This window comes from Sylvia atricapilla, chromosome 4 (genome assembly GCF_009819655.1).
Source record: "Sylvia atricapilla isolate bSylAtr1 chromosome 4, bSylAtr1.pri, whole genome shotgun sequence".
Classification (NCBI taxonomy): domain Eukaryota; kingdom Metazoa; phylum Chordata; class Aves; order Passeriformes; family Sylviidae; genus Sylvia; species Sylvia atricapilla.
Window position 1 is genome coordinate 7,517,814 of NC_089143.1, and position 14,957 is coordinate 7,532,770.

At 38.9% G+C, this 14,957-nt stretch overlaps 1 protein-coding gene across 1 annotated transcript in view; it reads left to right on the top strand.

Annotated features, from left to right (window-relative positions):
* Positions 1-323: 323 nt before the first annotated feature.
* Positions 324-14,957, top strand: part of GABRA4 (gamma-aminobutyric acid type A receptor subunit alpha4) — a 35,448-nt gene continuing 20,814 nt past the window's right edge. Inside the window, exons 1-5 of the mRNA XM_066317052.1 lie at positions 324-434; positions 9,652-9,719; positions 12,162-12,382; positions 12,485-12,567; positions 14,297-14,440. Of these exons, the coding sequence (XP_066173149.1) occupies positions 9,717-9,719; positions 12,162-12,382; positions 12,485-12,567; positions 14,297-14,440 (451 nt within the window). The 5' untranslated portion in view covers positions 324-434; positions 9,652-9,716. The remainder of the gene's footprint in view (positions 435-9,651; positions 9,720-12,161; positions 12,383-12,484; positions 12,568-14,296; positions 14,441-14,957) is intronic.

The window sequence follows — 14,957 nt, forward strand, 5'->3', positions numbered from 1 at the left end:
CCGGGGCGCCGCGCATGTGGGACCGCCGGGGGCCGCCGCCCCCCCGCCGAGCCCCGCGTCCCCCTCCCCGCCCCGGACAAGGCGTTTAACGTGCCCAGGCGTGAAGTATGGCATGCAAGGATGGTTTCTGCCAAGGAGCCAGCCATCGCCATGTCCTCGGGTCTCTCCATCGCCCTCCTGCATTGCCTGTGCCTGGCGACCTGGTGAGTAGCCCGGCGGCGGCGCCGGGGGGCCCGGGCGGCCGGTCCGGGTGTCGCCGCTCCCCGCGGGCTCCCGGCGGCTCCGCTCACCCTCCGCTCCCTGTTTGCCTCGCAGTCTCACCGGGCCGCCAGGGCAGATCAAAAAAGAGGAGAAATTGTGGCCGGAGAATTTCACCAGCATCCTGAACAGCCTCCTGGATGGCTATGACAACCGGCTGCGACCGGGATTTGGGGGTACGGTGGCGGCGCGGTGCCGGCGGCGGGCGGGGGGTCGCTGGGCAGGGGCGGCGGACGCAGCGCTCACCGCTCGGACCGACCCGTTCGTGACCGAAAAGGCGGGGGTGTGTCCCCGCTCCGAGCTCCGCGGTCCGAACACTCCGGGAAGGGCCGGCAGCGAGGCAGCTCCTGGCCCGAAAGCCCGGGGGTGCTGCGCAGTCCCGGCCGTGGGGACCCCGCTGGGGCGGTCCTGGGCTCAGCCCCCGCTCTGGTGCTCTGCCCACATGCCGGGCTCGGGCTGCTGCCGCTGCGCTGGAGGAAAAATAGCCACTGAAGCCGGGGTGCGTTGGCTTGGTTGGTGGGGATGGAGCGACCTGTCTAACACTCATATTCTTCTCGTTCTTGCCGGGTTTTGACCCGTAAATGCCGCGATCGGGTCCTAATAGAAACAGGTGTACTTTTACCGGCTTAGGAGGTTGGGTCTGATGGATTATCTTCCATTAGTTAGAGAAAATTAGAGCTCAGGTGCCAGTTCTTTCCCACAGTTGCTGCAATTCCAGCTTTGATTTAGAAGTAGTAGACGTAATTGCTGTATAGGAATTAGACGTGGTGGAGTTTTAAATTTGCCTTCACCTGCGTTCTGCGTGTGGGAGTTTTGGGCCTCTTCCTTTCCCCAGGCTGTTAAGATGCAGTTTTGTGATGCTGAAGAAGCAGCCAGACTTGCTGTTCTTTAGGATTTTGATGTTTTTGTGTAGGGACTTGGAACCAAAAAAATCATTAGGATCCAGGCAAAATTAAAGTTTATTTTGTAATTTGGAATGAACATATTAAAAAATGTAAATTCGAAAGTAAAGGTAATACTAAAAAATTGTAAATAAATGCTACAGACCTTTTTATGATGCTCAGAGCTGTAATGAGGTTTTTATAGGCTGCTTCCAATACAGGATTGAATGAGATCCTTGCGTAGGTTTATGTTGCAAAATACTTTCTTCCTCCTCTGAAAGTGCCTTCTCCATACATGTGATCCATCCATACTGACATGTGTGCCAGCACATTCCCCACATGCCATATGCAGTGCTCTCACATGCACGATTGTGATTGTTAAAGGACAACAACTGGCCACCATGGACCACTCATTATTTTGAGTGTGTGGAATAAATGAGGCCTTCTTAAGTTAGCTTACACATCAAGTGAGAAGGAAGCTATATTTATTAACACCCGGAGGAGTCATTGGGAACTGATAGTCTTTTGCAATTTAGTCTTTGTGGAGAGGTTACAGACACTTCTGCACGCGTACAAGAGATGTGCTAAGTTTGGCATCATTTTAGGTTGAATGCCAACTAATTAGTCATCTAGCAAAGATGCTTTATGGGCATTATCAGATTTCCAAAATTAAACAACTACTAAATATGTAATATATGGTGATTTTTATTTTAATACAGTTGTCCTTCGCAGAATGTTTTGCAAGAGTAGGTATTTTTCTCCTGTAAGTGCAGCAGACTTCCAGCCAAACACAATCAAGGAGAAAAAGTTCATTGTAATCTTCATGAACTTTCACATTGGCAATATTGAAGTAAATGAGAGAGGGAGGAAAAAACTCAGATTTCAGCCTGGGGAGAAACACTTCTGGGTCAATATTTTACAAAATTGATAATTTTTTGCTTCTTTCTTATAATTATCTCTATGATTTACATTTAACCACTCATCTTTGAGTTTTGAACTTTTACGTAAAACATGGGAGGGAAATGCTTTGTTTTTAAAAATGATACTTGCCTCCCTGGCTCCTTACAGTGGACATTATCTACACCTGATTTGAGAAGAACAACTTTGGATGAAAATAAACCAAACAACAAAACCAACCAAAGAAAGGAATTTCTGTAATTGATCAGATTTCACTTTTTGACATTGCTCAGAGTAATTGCTACAGACTATTTATTGAAATAGAGACTATGAAGATCAACTTTTACCTGTATTTTGGGTTTTTTTTTCCTGGTGAATCTTTATCAGAAATGGGATTTGTTGCTTGAAAATGGGTCACTCACTAGTTTGTAGCTTTGCAAACATAGTGTCAGAGGGGATGGGAATATTTAGAGATGGAAAGTATAGTGTGTTTTGGTAATGTTAAAGCTACATCACTTTCTGATGAACAGCACAATACTTATTTTTGTTTTCTTCTTAAAGCTGATTCACCATCTAGTTTTCACAGGGCCTGAAATGAAACGAAGGTTTTATTTCAAGAACAAAAGACCTCACAGAGGACTAACTGATGCTGATTTTAAACTTGAAATTGATGAAAATATTTCTAATTCTGGCACAAATTATGCTTAAAATCAGACTTGTGGAGGTAGCCAAATTCTAAATTTTGCTGGCATGTTCCAGTGTTACCACAAATAAAAAAACCCATGAAGATAACTCACATGCAAAGCAAAGTAGAAAATGTTTGATGTTGGAAATTTCCTACAACTGGATCAAAATTGTCCATACTATCATTACTTTGCACAATTTTTGATAGTTATGGAGGAGAAGTTAAATTGTCACAGCATGCTTACAAATGTGGATGTGGTCTCCCAGGAGGGTTGTGAACCCCAGTGGAGTATGTGGAAGCTTCTCTTGGTGGTACTTAGCAGGAGCATGGCAAGTGTTGAGGGTTTATAGCAGAATGAAGTCCCCCATGTCATTGGATTGACACATTGCTTAGTAAGTACACTTCATTAAATGAATTTAATAAACTTAAAAAGTTGCTGTCATCTTGCTAGGCACTGTGAGGTTTGATAGTGTGAAAAACAAAACTAGAAGTGTTTATTAAAAAGGTTACTAAAGACCGTTTAAGTGAAAGTTCCCATTAAGTTGGGGCAGGAGGAGAATCTAATGAGAGGAACAAAGAAATGTCACCTAGAAATTGAATGAAGTAAAGCAGAATGGGCAGTTTCATGTAGGAAAGAAAAAAACTCTGCAACTGCTGTCAGGAAGACTTTAAATGAATTAGAGTTTTGAATTTGAGTAGATGGAAGGTATTTAGAGACTAATGAGTAAAGTAATGCTGTATGATGTTTGAAAATAGTGTGATGGAAGTGAAGTTAGTTCATTCCCTACGCTGTATGCTCTGTTACATCGTTATCCTGAATTTCAGCATGTAGTTTATAGTCCAAGTAGGTTTGCTGGTCACAACCACTCTATAAAAACAGTATTTTTACAGAGGCTGCTTGTAGTGGCATTAATTAAAATCATCATCTGCTGGAAAACGTCAAGAGTACTACCAGAGTACTAGTTTGATTCAGCTGTAAAAGTTTGAGGTAGAGGCATTTCTAGCTAAACCCTGTCTACACTTTTCATCTGCATTTAAAATTTTGTGTATTACATGAAGAAAAACTATAGAAAGTTGCACAAGTTATGTATTTTCTCTGAAAATCATCTTATTGCTTTTTTGGTGGTTAGTTTCAAAGTGGCAGTAGAAGTCCAAAGTCTTTGAATGGAGCATTATTCACTTGAAGTAAAAGGCCTGGGTCTGATTTGCCATTTTCAACCCTTGCATGGTTTCAGACTTTACCTGAGTGACTCTTGACATTAGCAAGGGCCTGCAAGAGCTGATTCAATCCTGTATTGAATTCATGATGATTCAATCGTATAAAAAATGCAATGGTGTCTTTGAAATTTTCATGATACAGTAACTAATCACACTTAAACCTGGACTTAGGGACAAAGCAAGGAATAAGTAGACTGAAGCTGGTGAGTAGACTGTGTGCTGCCTTGTATCTGCTAATTTTAATGAATTGTGCTTTACAGAGAACATCTGATCTCTGGCATCTTGCTTTTAAATGACCAATTGTATGGCCAGACCAAAGAAAAAAGTGATGTGGAACTTACCCCCTGCCCAAGGTTCTTAGGTTGGCTGTGGGACCCACTGACCACAAGCTGCAGCATCGCTCACAGCCTGCTGCTGGGGTGTTGTGGTGTGGTTGCCCATCAGCTGGTGAAAACTGGTGCCTTCTCCCCTGCGGAGTTCTGTTTGTTTGTGTGAGGTAGAACCTGGCATAAGTTTTGAATCTCACTGTCAACTACTGGTGTTAGCTTTGTGGCTTTCTCTTTGGAAATTGCCACATCTGCTGCTGACTCCTGAATAGGAGAAATAGGACTGTGTTCATTCATTTCCCCCTTTTTTTTTTTCTTCCTCCTTTTGTATTTTTTCTCATGATCTTGTAACTGTGGAAGTGCAGCTGAGTACTTGGTGGAATTAAATATATTGACCATTGTCTCCCATAGGAAGGGTAGGAGAAGGATTCTCTGCCCCTCTAGTCTGTGTTGTTCAGCTGATGAACAGCATTTCTGAAGAGTTTCATTTCCTGTCTATGCAGGACTTTAGTCAGAAAATAAACGCAGAATACACTTGAAGAGCAAAGGCAATTTTCTGTTTTTAGAGAAAATAAAAATATCTACATGATTATTTGCTCTTACTAGGAACTCAAGTGTACCTTAAAGGTTCCATTTCTCAGCATAATAGATATTATACTTTGTTTTTACTGTTTAGATTGAAAATGGACTTGAAGTGAGTATTGAAAAGTGAAGCGGGTCATTTTTTTTTTTCCCGGCATTTGTCCATTCTTTCTCAGCTGGTGAAAGTTGATGACTCAAAGCTTAACAGGATGTGGTGTTAGATACCTGTAGGTGACAGATTTGATTTTGGCCTTGGTTAGTAATGCTTGAAGTCATTACCATCTGTCTGTTGTTCAGTGATCTGTGTAAAATCAGCTGATATTCTTAGTCCAGTTCTTAGTAGACAGGTGTCCACATCATGAAAACTGGCACCAGTATTAGGCTTATTGGCTGTCTCAGCAGAGATGGTTTGCTGATAAATAGGCAAAGAAACAGTAATCTTCTAATTTCTGGAGGTATACTTTTCCTTTTTTTCCAGGTTCAGACATTCTGATGGAAGAACATGCATAGAGACAAAGGTCACTGTGTGCTGCTGTGTTTGTTGTATTGTCTTTTGGTAGAGAATGTAGCCCATGTGTTTGAATTCTGCATTAATTTTTTAAAAATGCCCTAACTAGTTCTGGCTTCTGAACAGAATTCTTACATATAGCAGGTGTCCTTAGCTGTTCTTTCTGATAGAATGAAACAAGAGCACATGTTTCATATGATGGGTTTTTTTTTTCTTTTTTTTCCCCTCACTTAAAAAATGTCAACCCTATTCAGACAGCAAGAACTTGGAAAGAGAAAACACCAAAATTTTCACATGTAGTTATATTTTAAAAAAATCCGTAGCAACTAATGGTTGGTTTTTTTTTTTTTTTTTTTTTTTTTTTTTTTTTTTTTTAATGTAGCTGTAGGAACTGATGTAATATGATTTTATGTGGTTTATATATCCTGGGACTGAGCTCCTGATAGCACCAATAACTGCACAGCATTTAAATTGTACGTTGTATGTTGAAACCGTTTTACAGACTTTTCGATGAGTTGTGGGACCCTTGATGGCAACATTTGCAATATCCAGAAAGCCTGTGCAGGATCTGAGTGTTTACATACAGCGGAGATCTCTGCAGTGACAGTTGCCTATGGAGACGCAGGGATAATGGAGCCCGAAGTCTTTCACTGGGAGCTGTGCTGCAGTTCAACCCATATGTTGACATAAAATGCATGGGAGAGCTCTTTTATGCTCCTCATCCCAGGGTTAGGGCCTGGCATCACTTCTTCAGCCCACATGTAACATCTATAACACTGAACTATTCTGGCTTTTTGCAGGGGTTGCTTTTAATCCTCCCTGAGCTTCTTTAAAGTATATTATCTTGCAAGCAGTGATTCAGACTTAACTGTTCCCACTGCAGTGTGTAGGACTCTCCTCCTATTTCATTGACATAAAAATACACACCAGTATGATATAAATAGTTCTTCAGCATTCCTGAAGATTTATGGTGGATAGATACTTTGTGAAGATCCATTGAGGGGTAAGCCCAAATGGTCATATTTAAAGTTAATTGGCCTTCTTACAACTCACTGCATTTTATTGCCAGTAATAGAGCGTTAAGGATTCTAATAGGATCTTAGGCTTGCAGAGCCCGAGTTGATTAAGTGGTGCAACACATTCCTTTTGGAGGGCTGCTTAAATCACCAGTAAAAGTAGGTTAGGTGACTACAGATCACCTCCTCGTTGACAGGAATTCCCACGATTAATAATAGTTTAAAAAAGAAGCAGCAGCATGACTCACTATTTATACCCTCGCTATTGTTACCAACTATGTTTTCTTCTGGAACAAGAAGAATAAGAGGTATTGGTGTCGCCATAGATACTCCTGGGTTGGCATTAAGTACTGGGATGTGCTAGAAAATCCAAGATTTGTCATTTCACAACTGTTAAGGCCAGTGTAGGTGGAAGACGTGGAGCATGAAAGGGCTGCAATTGGAGAGCAAGCATTAAGGAGATAATCAGCTTCACTGTCTTTGCTCCTGCCAGACACTGAACCGTTTGACCAAGGTTTTGGCTGCAAAGCAAGGATTTGTATGTCTGTAGTAGCTGGATAACTGTTATGATGTCTTAAGTATTTCTAGATCTGCATTCATCTGCCATTTTCTAGTGAAATAAAATGTGATTTAAACATCTGTTTTGTCACTCTTCTGCCATCACGTTGGGCAAGCAACCAAACGTAAATACTGTTTTATGGCCTCATAGTTGTCTTCGAGTTCCTGCTTCCTTCTTTCTCATGGGTCATACTAATAAATATTTGAGAACAGAATAGCAGTTACTGGAGAGTGAACTCAAAGTTTTAGTCTTGTGCTGCTGCTGTAGTGCTTCTATAATAGCATTAGGTTGTAGGCTTGCTGATTTGGAGATTAGCTTCTTGATCTTAGTTTTCCCCTTCTTTCCGAGAAACTCCAAAACACAAAGCTGTAAAAGCCTCTCAATGCCTATTGCCCATGAAGCTGTAATCATTTAATAAAACAAAAGAAATCAATGTCTGAGGAGAAGCAGCTCATGCCTGTGGGGAAATCTGTCCCTTTGCTCAATTTGGTATGATTGTAAAATTACAGTGTTCTGTGAGCTAAAGAAAAGAGTATACCATCAGAGGAAAAACACTTACAGGTTTGGGGTTTATTTAAGGACTATTCCTATTTAGTTTCTTAGAACTAGCGAGTAAAGCAGTTCCTGAAAGGAATGCAGGGACTTGTCTCTGTTACTCTGTAAAAAGGGAATACTGGGTAATGAACTCAGCTCCTGAAAGGGATTGTTGAAGGAACTGAGTGCAGTATTCAGTATTCTCTCATTATTGAGTAACAAAGACTAATTCCTATATTTTCTTATTAAAACTGTGTGGGAAAGTGAATTTTTCACTTCTATAAAACTGTTTCCAGAAATATTTCAAGTTCAAATGAAATAAATATTTATCTATTTGAATCAACCCTGGATAAATTTTAGTGTATGTATGAGACATCAGTGGTAATTGAATTTCTTCTGTTTCTACAGGCAAGTATGACTGGGCTTTTCTCTCCTATTTTCTGGTACCATAGATAAATATCTTCACTTCTAATCTCTTGGTGCTCTTCTGCTCTCCAGAAATAAATATATTCAGGAAATGTCATTGTTAGTAAAATCAGTGATCTAAACATTGATGGATTTCCCTGACTGATGAACGCTTTGTTATTTGTAGAAAAGTGAGCAGCTTTCATTTGATGTGTTTAGAGAGCAACCCACTGCAAAACAAATGGCATGGTCTTGCAAGTGTGTTATCTGGAGCTTGGTGGTTGCTTCTTAAAACCTCTTTGAGACAGACATACCAAACTATGCAACTTTCCAGGGACCTCTGAGCTACCAACTGTTGTACAGTGAAATTTCTTTGGAGTTGTTGAAAAAATGCCCTTCTGTGAAACTTAGCTTCCAACAAAGTAATCTTTTTGACATTTAGGTGAAAATTTTTTAGCTTTTCTTCTCCAAATAATTGGCAAAATCTGTAGTAAAACAATTTTACTACAGATCTTTTTGTTCACAGCTTGAGACTTGTTCTAGGTGCAAGAAGTTCAGGTTTCCTGTTTTCGCATCGCTTACTTCTTTTTTTTCATCTTTTACCATTTGATTCAAAGTGACATCTGTAAAGAATGATTTTTAAAATTTTTTTTCAAGTGGAACATATTCTTCTGTTACTAACTCTGTTGAGTCTTTCCTCCTTTCATTTTCACATTGCAAATATTATGATAAACCTGAATTATCAGACTTGAGCCACTTATCCTCTTTAGTAATTTGAATTGTAGGGGTTTAGAAGCTGGTCGTGAATTTGTAGATCATGCATGATTTTTTCAAACAGATACTATTTGGTAAGACCTTCAATAGATTTTTTTTAAACTTATGATGTGAGTTAATTAACTGAATTAAACTGTAGCTACTACTTAGATCACAAAATCATCATAACAGCTGGTAATGATTAGCATCTTTCTAGACTTTTGCATTAGGAAGAGACCTAAATCCCAGTGAAATTAATGTGTGTATGCTTTGATTTAAGGGGAAAGCTAGAGTGTACTCAAGATTGAATGCCCATTTAAAATTTCAAGGTAGTAAAGGAAACAATACATTAAAAATGAAACTGCTTTCTCTGCTGCTTGATTTGCCATACACAGCTGTGAGAGTGCAAAACCTCTGCTCAGTGCACTGTTTTTGACAGTGTCCTAAGTTTCTTTGATTCTTTCAAGACAGGCTTTGTTGCAGAATGTGGGTCTTGGCTCAAACCCACAAAAATACTTAAACCTCTGACTTTTATTTTGAGTATTAGTATTAAAGTACTTAATTACATCTCAGGAAATGGATGCAGTTCTTGATCCTGTAATACTAAATTGCTCAGTGCATGGCATGCTAATATCTGTAGTCCAGTTATTACCAGTAGGTCCAAATATTAGTAATAAATGCTTTGGGGGAATCTGGATTTCCTGGATTCAGTGCTTGTTGTTAAGTAGAATGGTGTTTTTAGTGAGCCTTTTAATTTTTTTGGCATGAGTTTTCTTAGCCCTTGAATCAACGTTGGTTTTCTGAATGGGGATTTGCATGGAAATGCTGCTTTTGATTTACTTATGTGGTAAAGGTGATTGAGCAGTGCTTCTTGTGTGAGACTTATCTGAATTGACCTCTGTTTGCGTTTTGCTCTTGCTCGTCCACAGAACCCTGAAAGCGGTAACTGTTCACACACCAGGATCATTTATGGGAATTGTTGACCTGCAAAATTCAAATTTTCTTGCTCACTTCCTTTTCATACATTAGGTCCTGTTACTGAAGTCAAAACAGATATATATGTCACCAGTTTTGGACCTGTTTCTGATGTAGAAATGGTATGTATTTCTGGGATTAAAATGCCATTTCCTGGTTCTGAGAAACCATTAGCTGCAGTAGGAGTGGATGCTTCATCTGTACTGTTCTGTCAATCATGCAAATTAGGCAAGATTAGTAACAGCTTAATTTACAGGTTATAATTAGATACAGAAGGCCTGATTCTGGTCACACTTTTAGTGGGTTTTGGCTGGCTTAAGAAATTCACTTCATAGGATTTAAAACAGATTTTCACAGCACAGAGGCAGAATTCAGCCTTGTAGGGAGTGCCTAAGTAAGTCTACTGTGGGGAAAATGTGCAATATCTTTGAAATTGCTTTTCATTTCTGAAACTTAAAGAGTAAACTGTATTATTCTCAGGTGAATAATAATGACATCACTTCAAAATACTTGTCGACGTTTTCATTTCAGATGAATGCCCTTTGCTGATCTTTGTGCTCCTTTAAGCATCACTTTCAGCAAATGTTTGTCTGATAAGAGTTTTCATAGGTATCTACAGAAATTAAGTGTCCAAATGACATGCATGAAATGGTATCAGAAGAAAAGTATTACATTTGCATGTTCTGTTTTTTGTGCCTGAATGGCTTTTGCTTTCAAGGTCAAATCCAGCAAAACTCTCATCAGCTTCTAAAATACAATGGTGTACCCTTAAATCATACAGCAGCTGATCTTTTTATAACATATTCAAGAAATCCCATGGAAATAACACAGCCATACGTGCTGCACTGAATTTCTTCCTGGAAAAAGCAGTTTCAGGGTAGTAATTTTCTTCCCATATAGAGCTGTTGTCCACTTTGTGTTGCACATGATTTACTTCTGTTACGTGGAAAGGTATGTGATATCAGGGTACTCTTTTTCAAGCACTACATTCATGATGCCAGTCTGATGTTGAGATGCATTTTTACCCTTTCATTGGTTATCATGTGCAGTGTGATGCTTATCAGAGTGACAAGGGGTGCAAGAATGTGTTCCCAAGGAAATAGTAATATGAGCCTCAAATCTGCAGTGGGGGCTGCATGGCCTCTCTCAGGTTTTATTTTCATGGGAAGTCATTTGTTATATTGAAGCAGATGTATAGACAGAAGTGACAACATGGACTGAAGATAGGTAAGGAGCTTCCAAAAGGAGAGTTTACAGCTGATATTTCCCCTTTCTTCATTAGGGTTGATTTAGGAGGCTATTTGGGGATACAGGAATCACTTCTGGAATACCCTTTAGTTAATACATCCATTAGTGACCCAATATAATCTCAATTTGGCTGCACTCATAACACTTGCTGCAACAGTGACATGTGCTGTGGTCTCAGTACAGGGGATGATCAGAATGACTTTTTAGTTACTTTGGTACTCGTTTTCATTTTCTAATGAAAATGGTTGAAATCTTATATTAGAAAATCTGTCAGGTAGAAGCTTATAACAGAAACTGCTTCTTATGAGCTATGAAGTTGCCAGCAAGAAATGACACTAGAGGAGAAACTTTTCATGGATTAACTATAAATCACAGTGGAGGATACAGTCATGGAAAAGAAGACAGATATAATCCTAAGATGCATTACACTAGTAGACATCCCTCCTTGCCAATGCAAATAGATATGGCCTTACAAGTAATTTCAGTGGAAATGTTATGCAGAAGAATTTGAAATGAAGTCAGAAAACATTGTTTGGCTTAACAACGAAATCAAAACTGTAAGTTAGAAAGGACTTAAAGCCTTTCATGTGACCTTTTTCAATGCCACATGATAGTTTTTTTTGTGAAATGCTTTAACTTCCCGAGATGAGAAATGCATTCCTTCATCCATTCATTCATATACGATTTCTCATAATGTGCCTGTGTCTGCAGTTCTGCAATTGTTTCCATGTTTCCTTTGGAGCACCTGAGTGGCTTTTCTGAGGAAGTTAATGGGATTGTTGCATACTTTTAAAAAATGTATGTTTATGCAAATCTCTATATAATTTATTATCCCTGTTTTGTGGGCAGGGCAAAATACTTAGCTTTCCTCAGTTAAAAGCTTACTTTCCATGTGATGAAGTTAGGTTTTCTTTCCTAACTTTAAAGTGGAACTAAAAGTTTGTCCTGGTATTTTCAATTTAGCCAGCAGCAGCCGATCTATGGATATATTATCTTTAAAAATCTGTTGCCAATTCTTGTCAGAGATCATTTTGTTTCCAGTTATATTCTTGACTTCAAATTTAGTTGCCTGCTTCCTGCAACCTAATTAAGTTAATTATTTCTTAATGATTAAACGGGTAGCAGCTTATTGATATGACTAATGTAAGAAATTAAGCTATTAAGAAGTACACAAGACACTTTAATTGGTGGAAAGATGTTTATGTAGTGGACTTAGGATTTTCTTTTCTAATGATTTCTTTGTTCCTGAGGGATTTCTTCTTTTACAGGAAACACACATGCAAATGTGATCTTTGTTTTTCTGCAATTTAATACAGGAATATACAATGGATGTCTTCTTTCGTCAGACATGGGTAGATAAAAGATTAAAATATGATGGCCCTATTGAAATTTTAAGACTTAACAACTTGATGGTTTCGAAGGTATGGACTCCTGATACTTTCTTCAGGAATGGGAAAAAGTCTGTCGCCCATAATATGACAGCCCCAAATAAACTCTTCAGAATAATGAGAAATGGCACCATCCTGTACACAATGAGGTATCTAATATGTTTGTTTGACTTCTTACAATTACTGTATGCAAAACTTGTACTGCCTAGACAAAATGGCAACCAGAGACTATTTAATTTGTTCCATTATAGGCTTACAATAAGTGCAGAGTGTCCCATGAGATTAGTGGATTTTCCCATGGATGGTCATGCTTGTCCTCTCAAATTTGGGAGTTGTAAGTTGCAATTATGAAATTTCTTGTAACTACAGAATTTAAATAGTAGAATTAAATTTTGAGCAGTTACTAGACTTTCTGAACTTACACAGTTATGTCTTGATATGCAATCTCTATGCAGACCAAACTCCTGTTAAGTTCCTTGGGATCTCAATTTAGGACCTCAAAACTTAAACCCAGATAATTAAAAATCAAGCAGTGATTCAGCTATTATGTTAAACCTCACTATTCTGGATATACAGTTGCTTGAAATATGTAGTTTTTCTTGGTTCTTGGGGAGGAATTGGATACTCAGTGAAGTGAGAGATTGTCTGGAGAAGACAAACTTAACTTGAAACAGCCAGGTAAAAGACACCTAGGGAAGCAGGTTAACTGACTTTCTCTACAGGTAGTGGAAGCACGTGGGCATCTTAAGAAAGAGGTGTAGGTTATGTCCAGAGATTTGACCTCTATTTGTAATTGTCTTTCTGCTGGCCCTGTAAGAGGAATCTGCAGGGCAAGTTTAGACTAGATAAATAACCTTTTAACTGATGAGAAATCTTAGTGCAGATGACTTCCCTTTTCTGCTTTGAAGTCAGATGTAGGTTTTTGAAAAATGTCCAAACTTAGAAGGAGCAGTTTGGGATATCTGCGTAACAAACAAGAGAGGGTAGAATCCAAAGCATAGAATGTGACTCCAAAGCAGGGATCTCTGAGACCCCCTGGAGATGGTTGGTGCACTCCATTAACTATTTTGTTATTCTTTTAAGCCTTCTTGATCACTGACGTCTATGCTTTAGACCCTCCAATGGCTGGACATTAATCTGTTTTCCTTGATCCCAAAGTTCTGAAGTCAGAAATAGCTGGAGAACCTTCAGAGATTTTTCATTGCATAAATTTAGCTTATACAGCTGGGTAGTCAACCTGAACCGGGCTATAAAAGACACTGCTCTGATATGATTTTTCATCAGTGGAGACCAGGTGCTGCAAGATTTGTCTTTGGTATCAGCTGCTTTGATAGTGGGGGCTCATCCACAGCCACAGCTCTTCAGACAGAATCACCACTCAGCAGGGATTGTGCTGAAATCCAGTCTGATATTTTCCCACCGTCAAACTTGAAATAACATATAGCCATTTCAAATGTAAGACTGATTTGATTCAATTTTAACAGGAGTTTGGACTGTGTAGGGATTGAATGCCCTAAAATATGTCTTCTGCATTAAATCATTAAATGTAAAGTATTTCTTTGTGTGTGCTTATTTTGGGGCCATTGTGATTTTTTTACTGACCTATGGTTTCTGGCAAATATTTTAAACAGAAGTTTAAAATATTGTTTGTTTTAGTATAATCATTCTTTTCTGTAATGTGTCCCCAATCTCCAAAATATATCCTTGTACATACTCTTTTTTTTTTTTTTTTTTTTTTTTTTTTAATCAGTATATATTAATAGTAAAATTTTAGTTAGAAATTGCTATAATGAAGATAAACTTTGCATGCCCAGTAAGGGCTGATCCAGAAGGGATATGCATTTAATCTTCCTGTTTATATGTGGAGTGAATTTATGTGTGACACTTGGCATATAACCTCATTTATCCTACTCCGAGGGTGGCTTTTTGGGGGTAACTTAACATGAAGGATATCTTCTGAAGTTGTTCATGTGTGTTTTACTGTTTGGTTTCAGTAGGCTTGGGTTCTTAGTAAGGCATGAGAAAAAGTTTTCCTATTTATACAAACTGATGCTGTGTTGTAGATGCTTATCCAAAGAGTGAAATGATTTATACCTGGACAAAAGGACCTGAGAAGTCAGTGGAAGTTCCTGAGGAGTCTTCCAGTTTAGTTCAGTATGACCTGCTTGGGCATACGGTATCCTCTGAAACTATTAAATCTATTACAGGTAGGAATCTCGTCAGTAAAAATCAACTTGAGGTAAAACTAACCTGTAACACTTTTTTTCCTTTTTCTTCCTGTAAGTTTTATTCTACTGAATGTCATAGGGTGTGTAATAAGGGCTGAGTGAGCGTTAATCTGAATTAAGTTTCTGTCCTTGAGATTTACATTTGCAGATTCATTACAGTAGATTGCGACAGTCTTTCAGAAAGCTAGAATGAGATCATTACTCCAAGGGACAAAATGAGCATTTAATCACTGCTTAAAATGCAGTTTGAAGAGTCAAGAGGATGCCTGGGTGAGGAAGTAATTTCTCAGCACTGTATCCACATTATGTGCAAAAGACTTCCTTTGTTTGGTGGTGCAAACAGCACAGGATAGAAGTACAGCATACAGAATGGGTTATTAAAATCATAAAAAACCCTTTAGTCAGATAAGGGTAGGCACAAATACGTTAGTCACAATAGATACTTCTGCTGATTTGTGCTGTAAGAAATAAGGCAAATGGCAACTACAGGCATCCA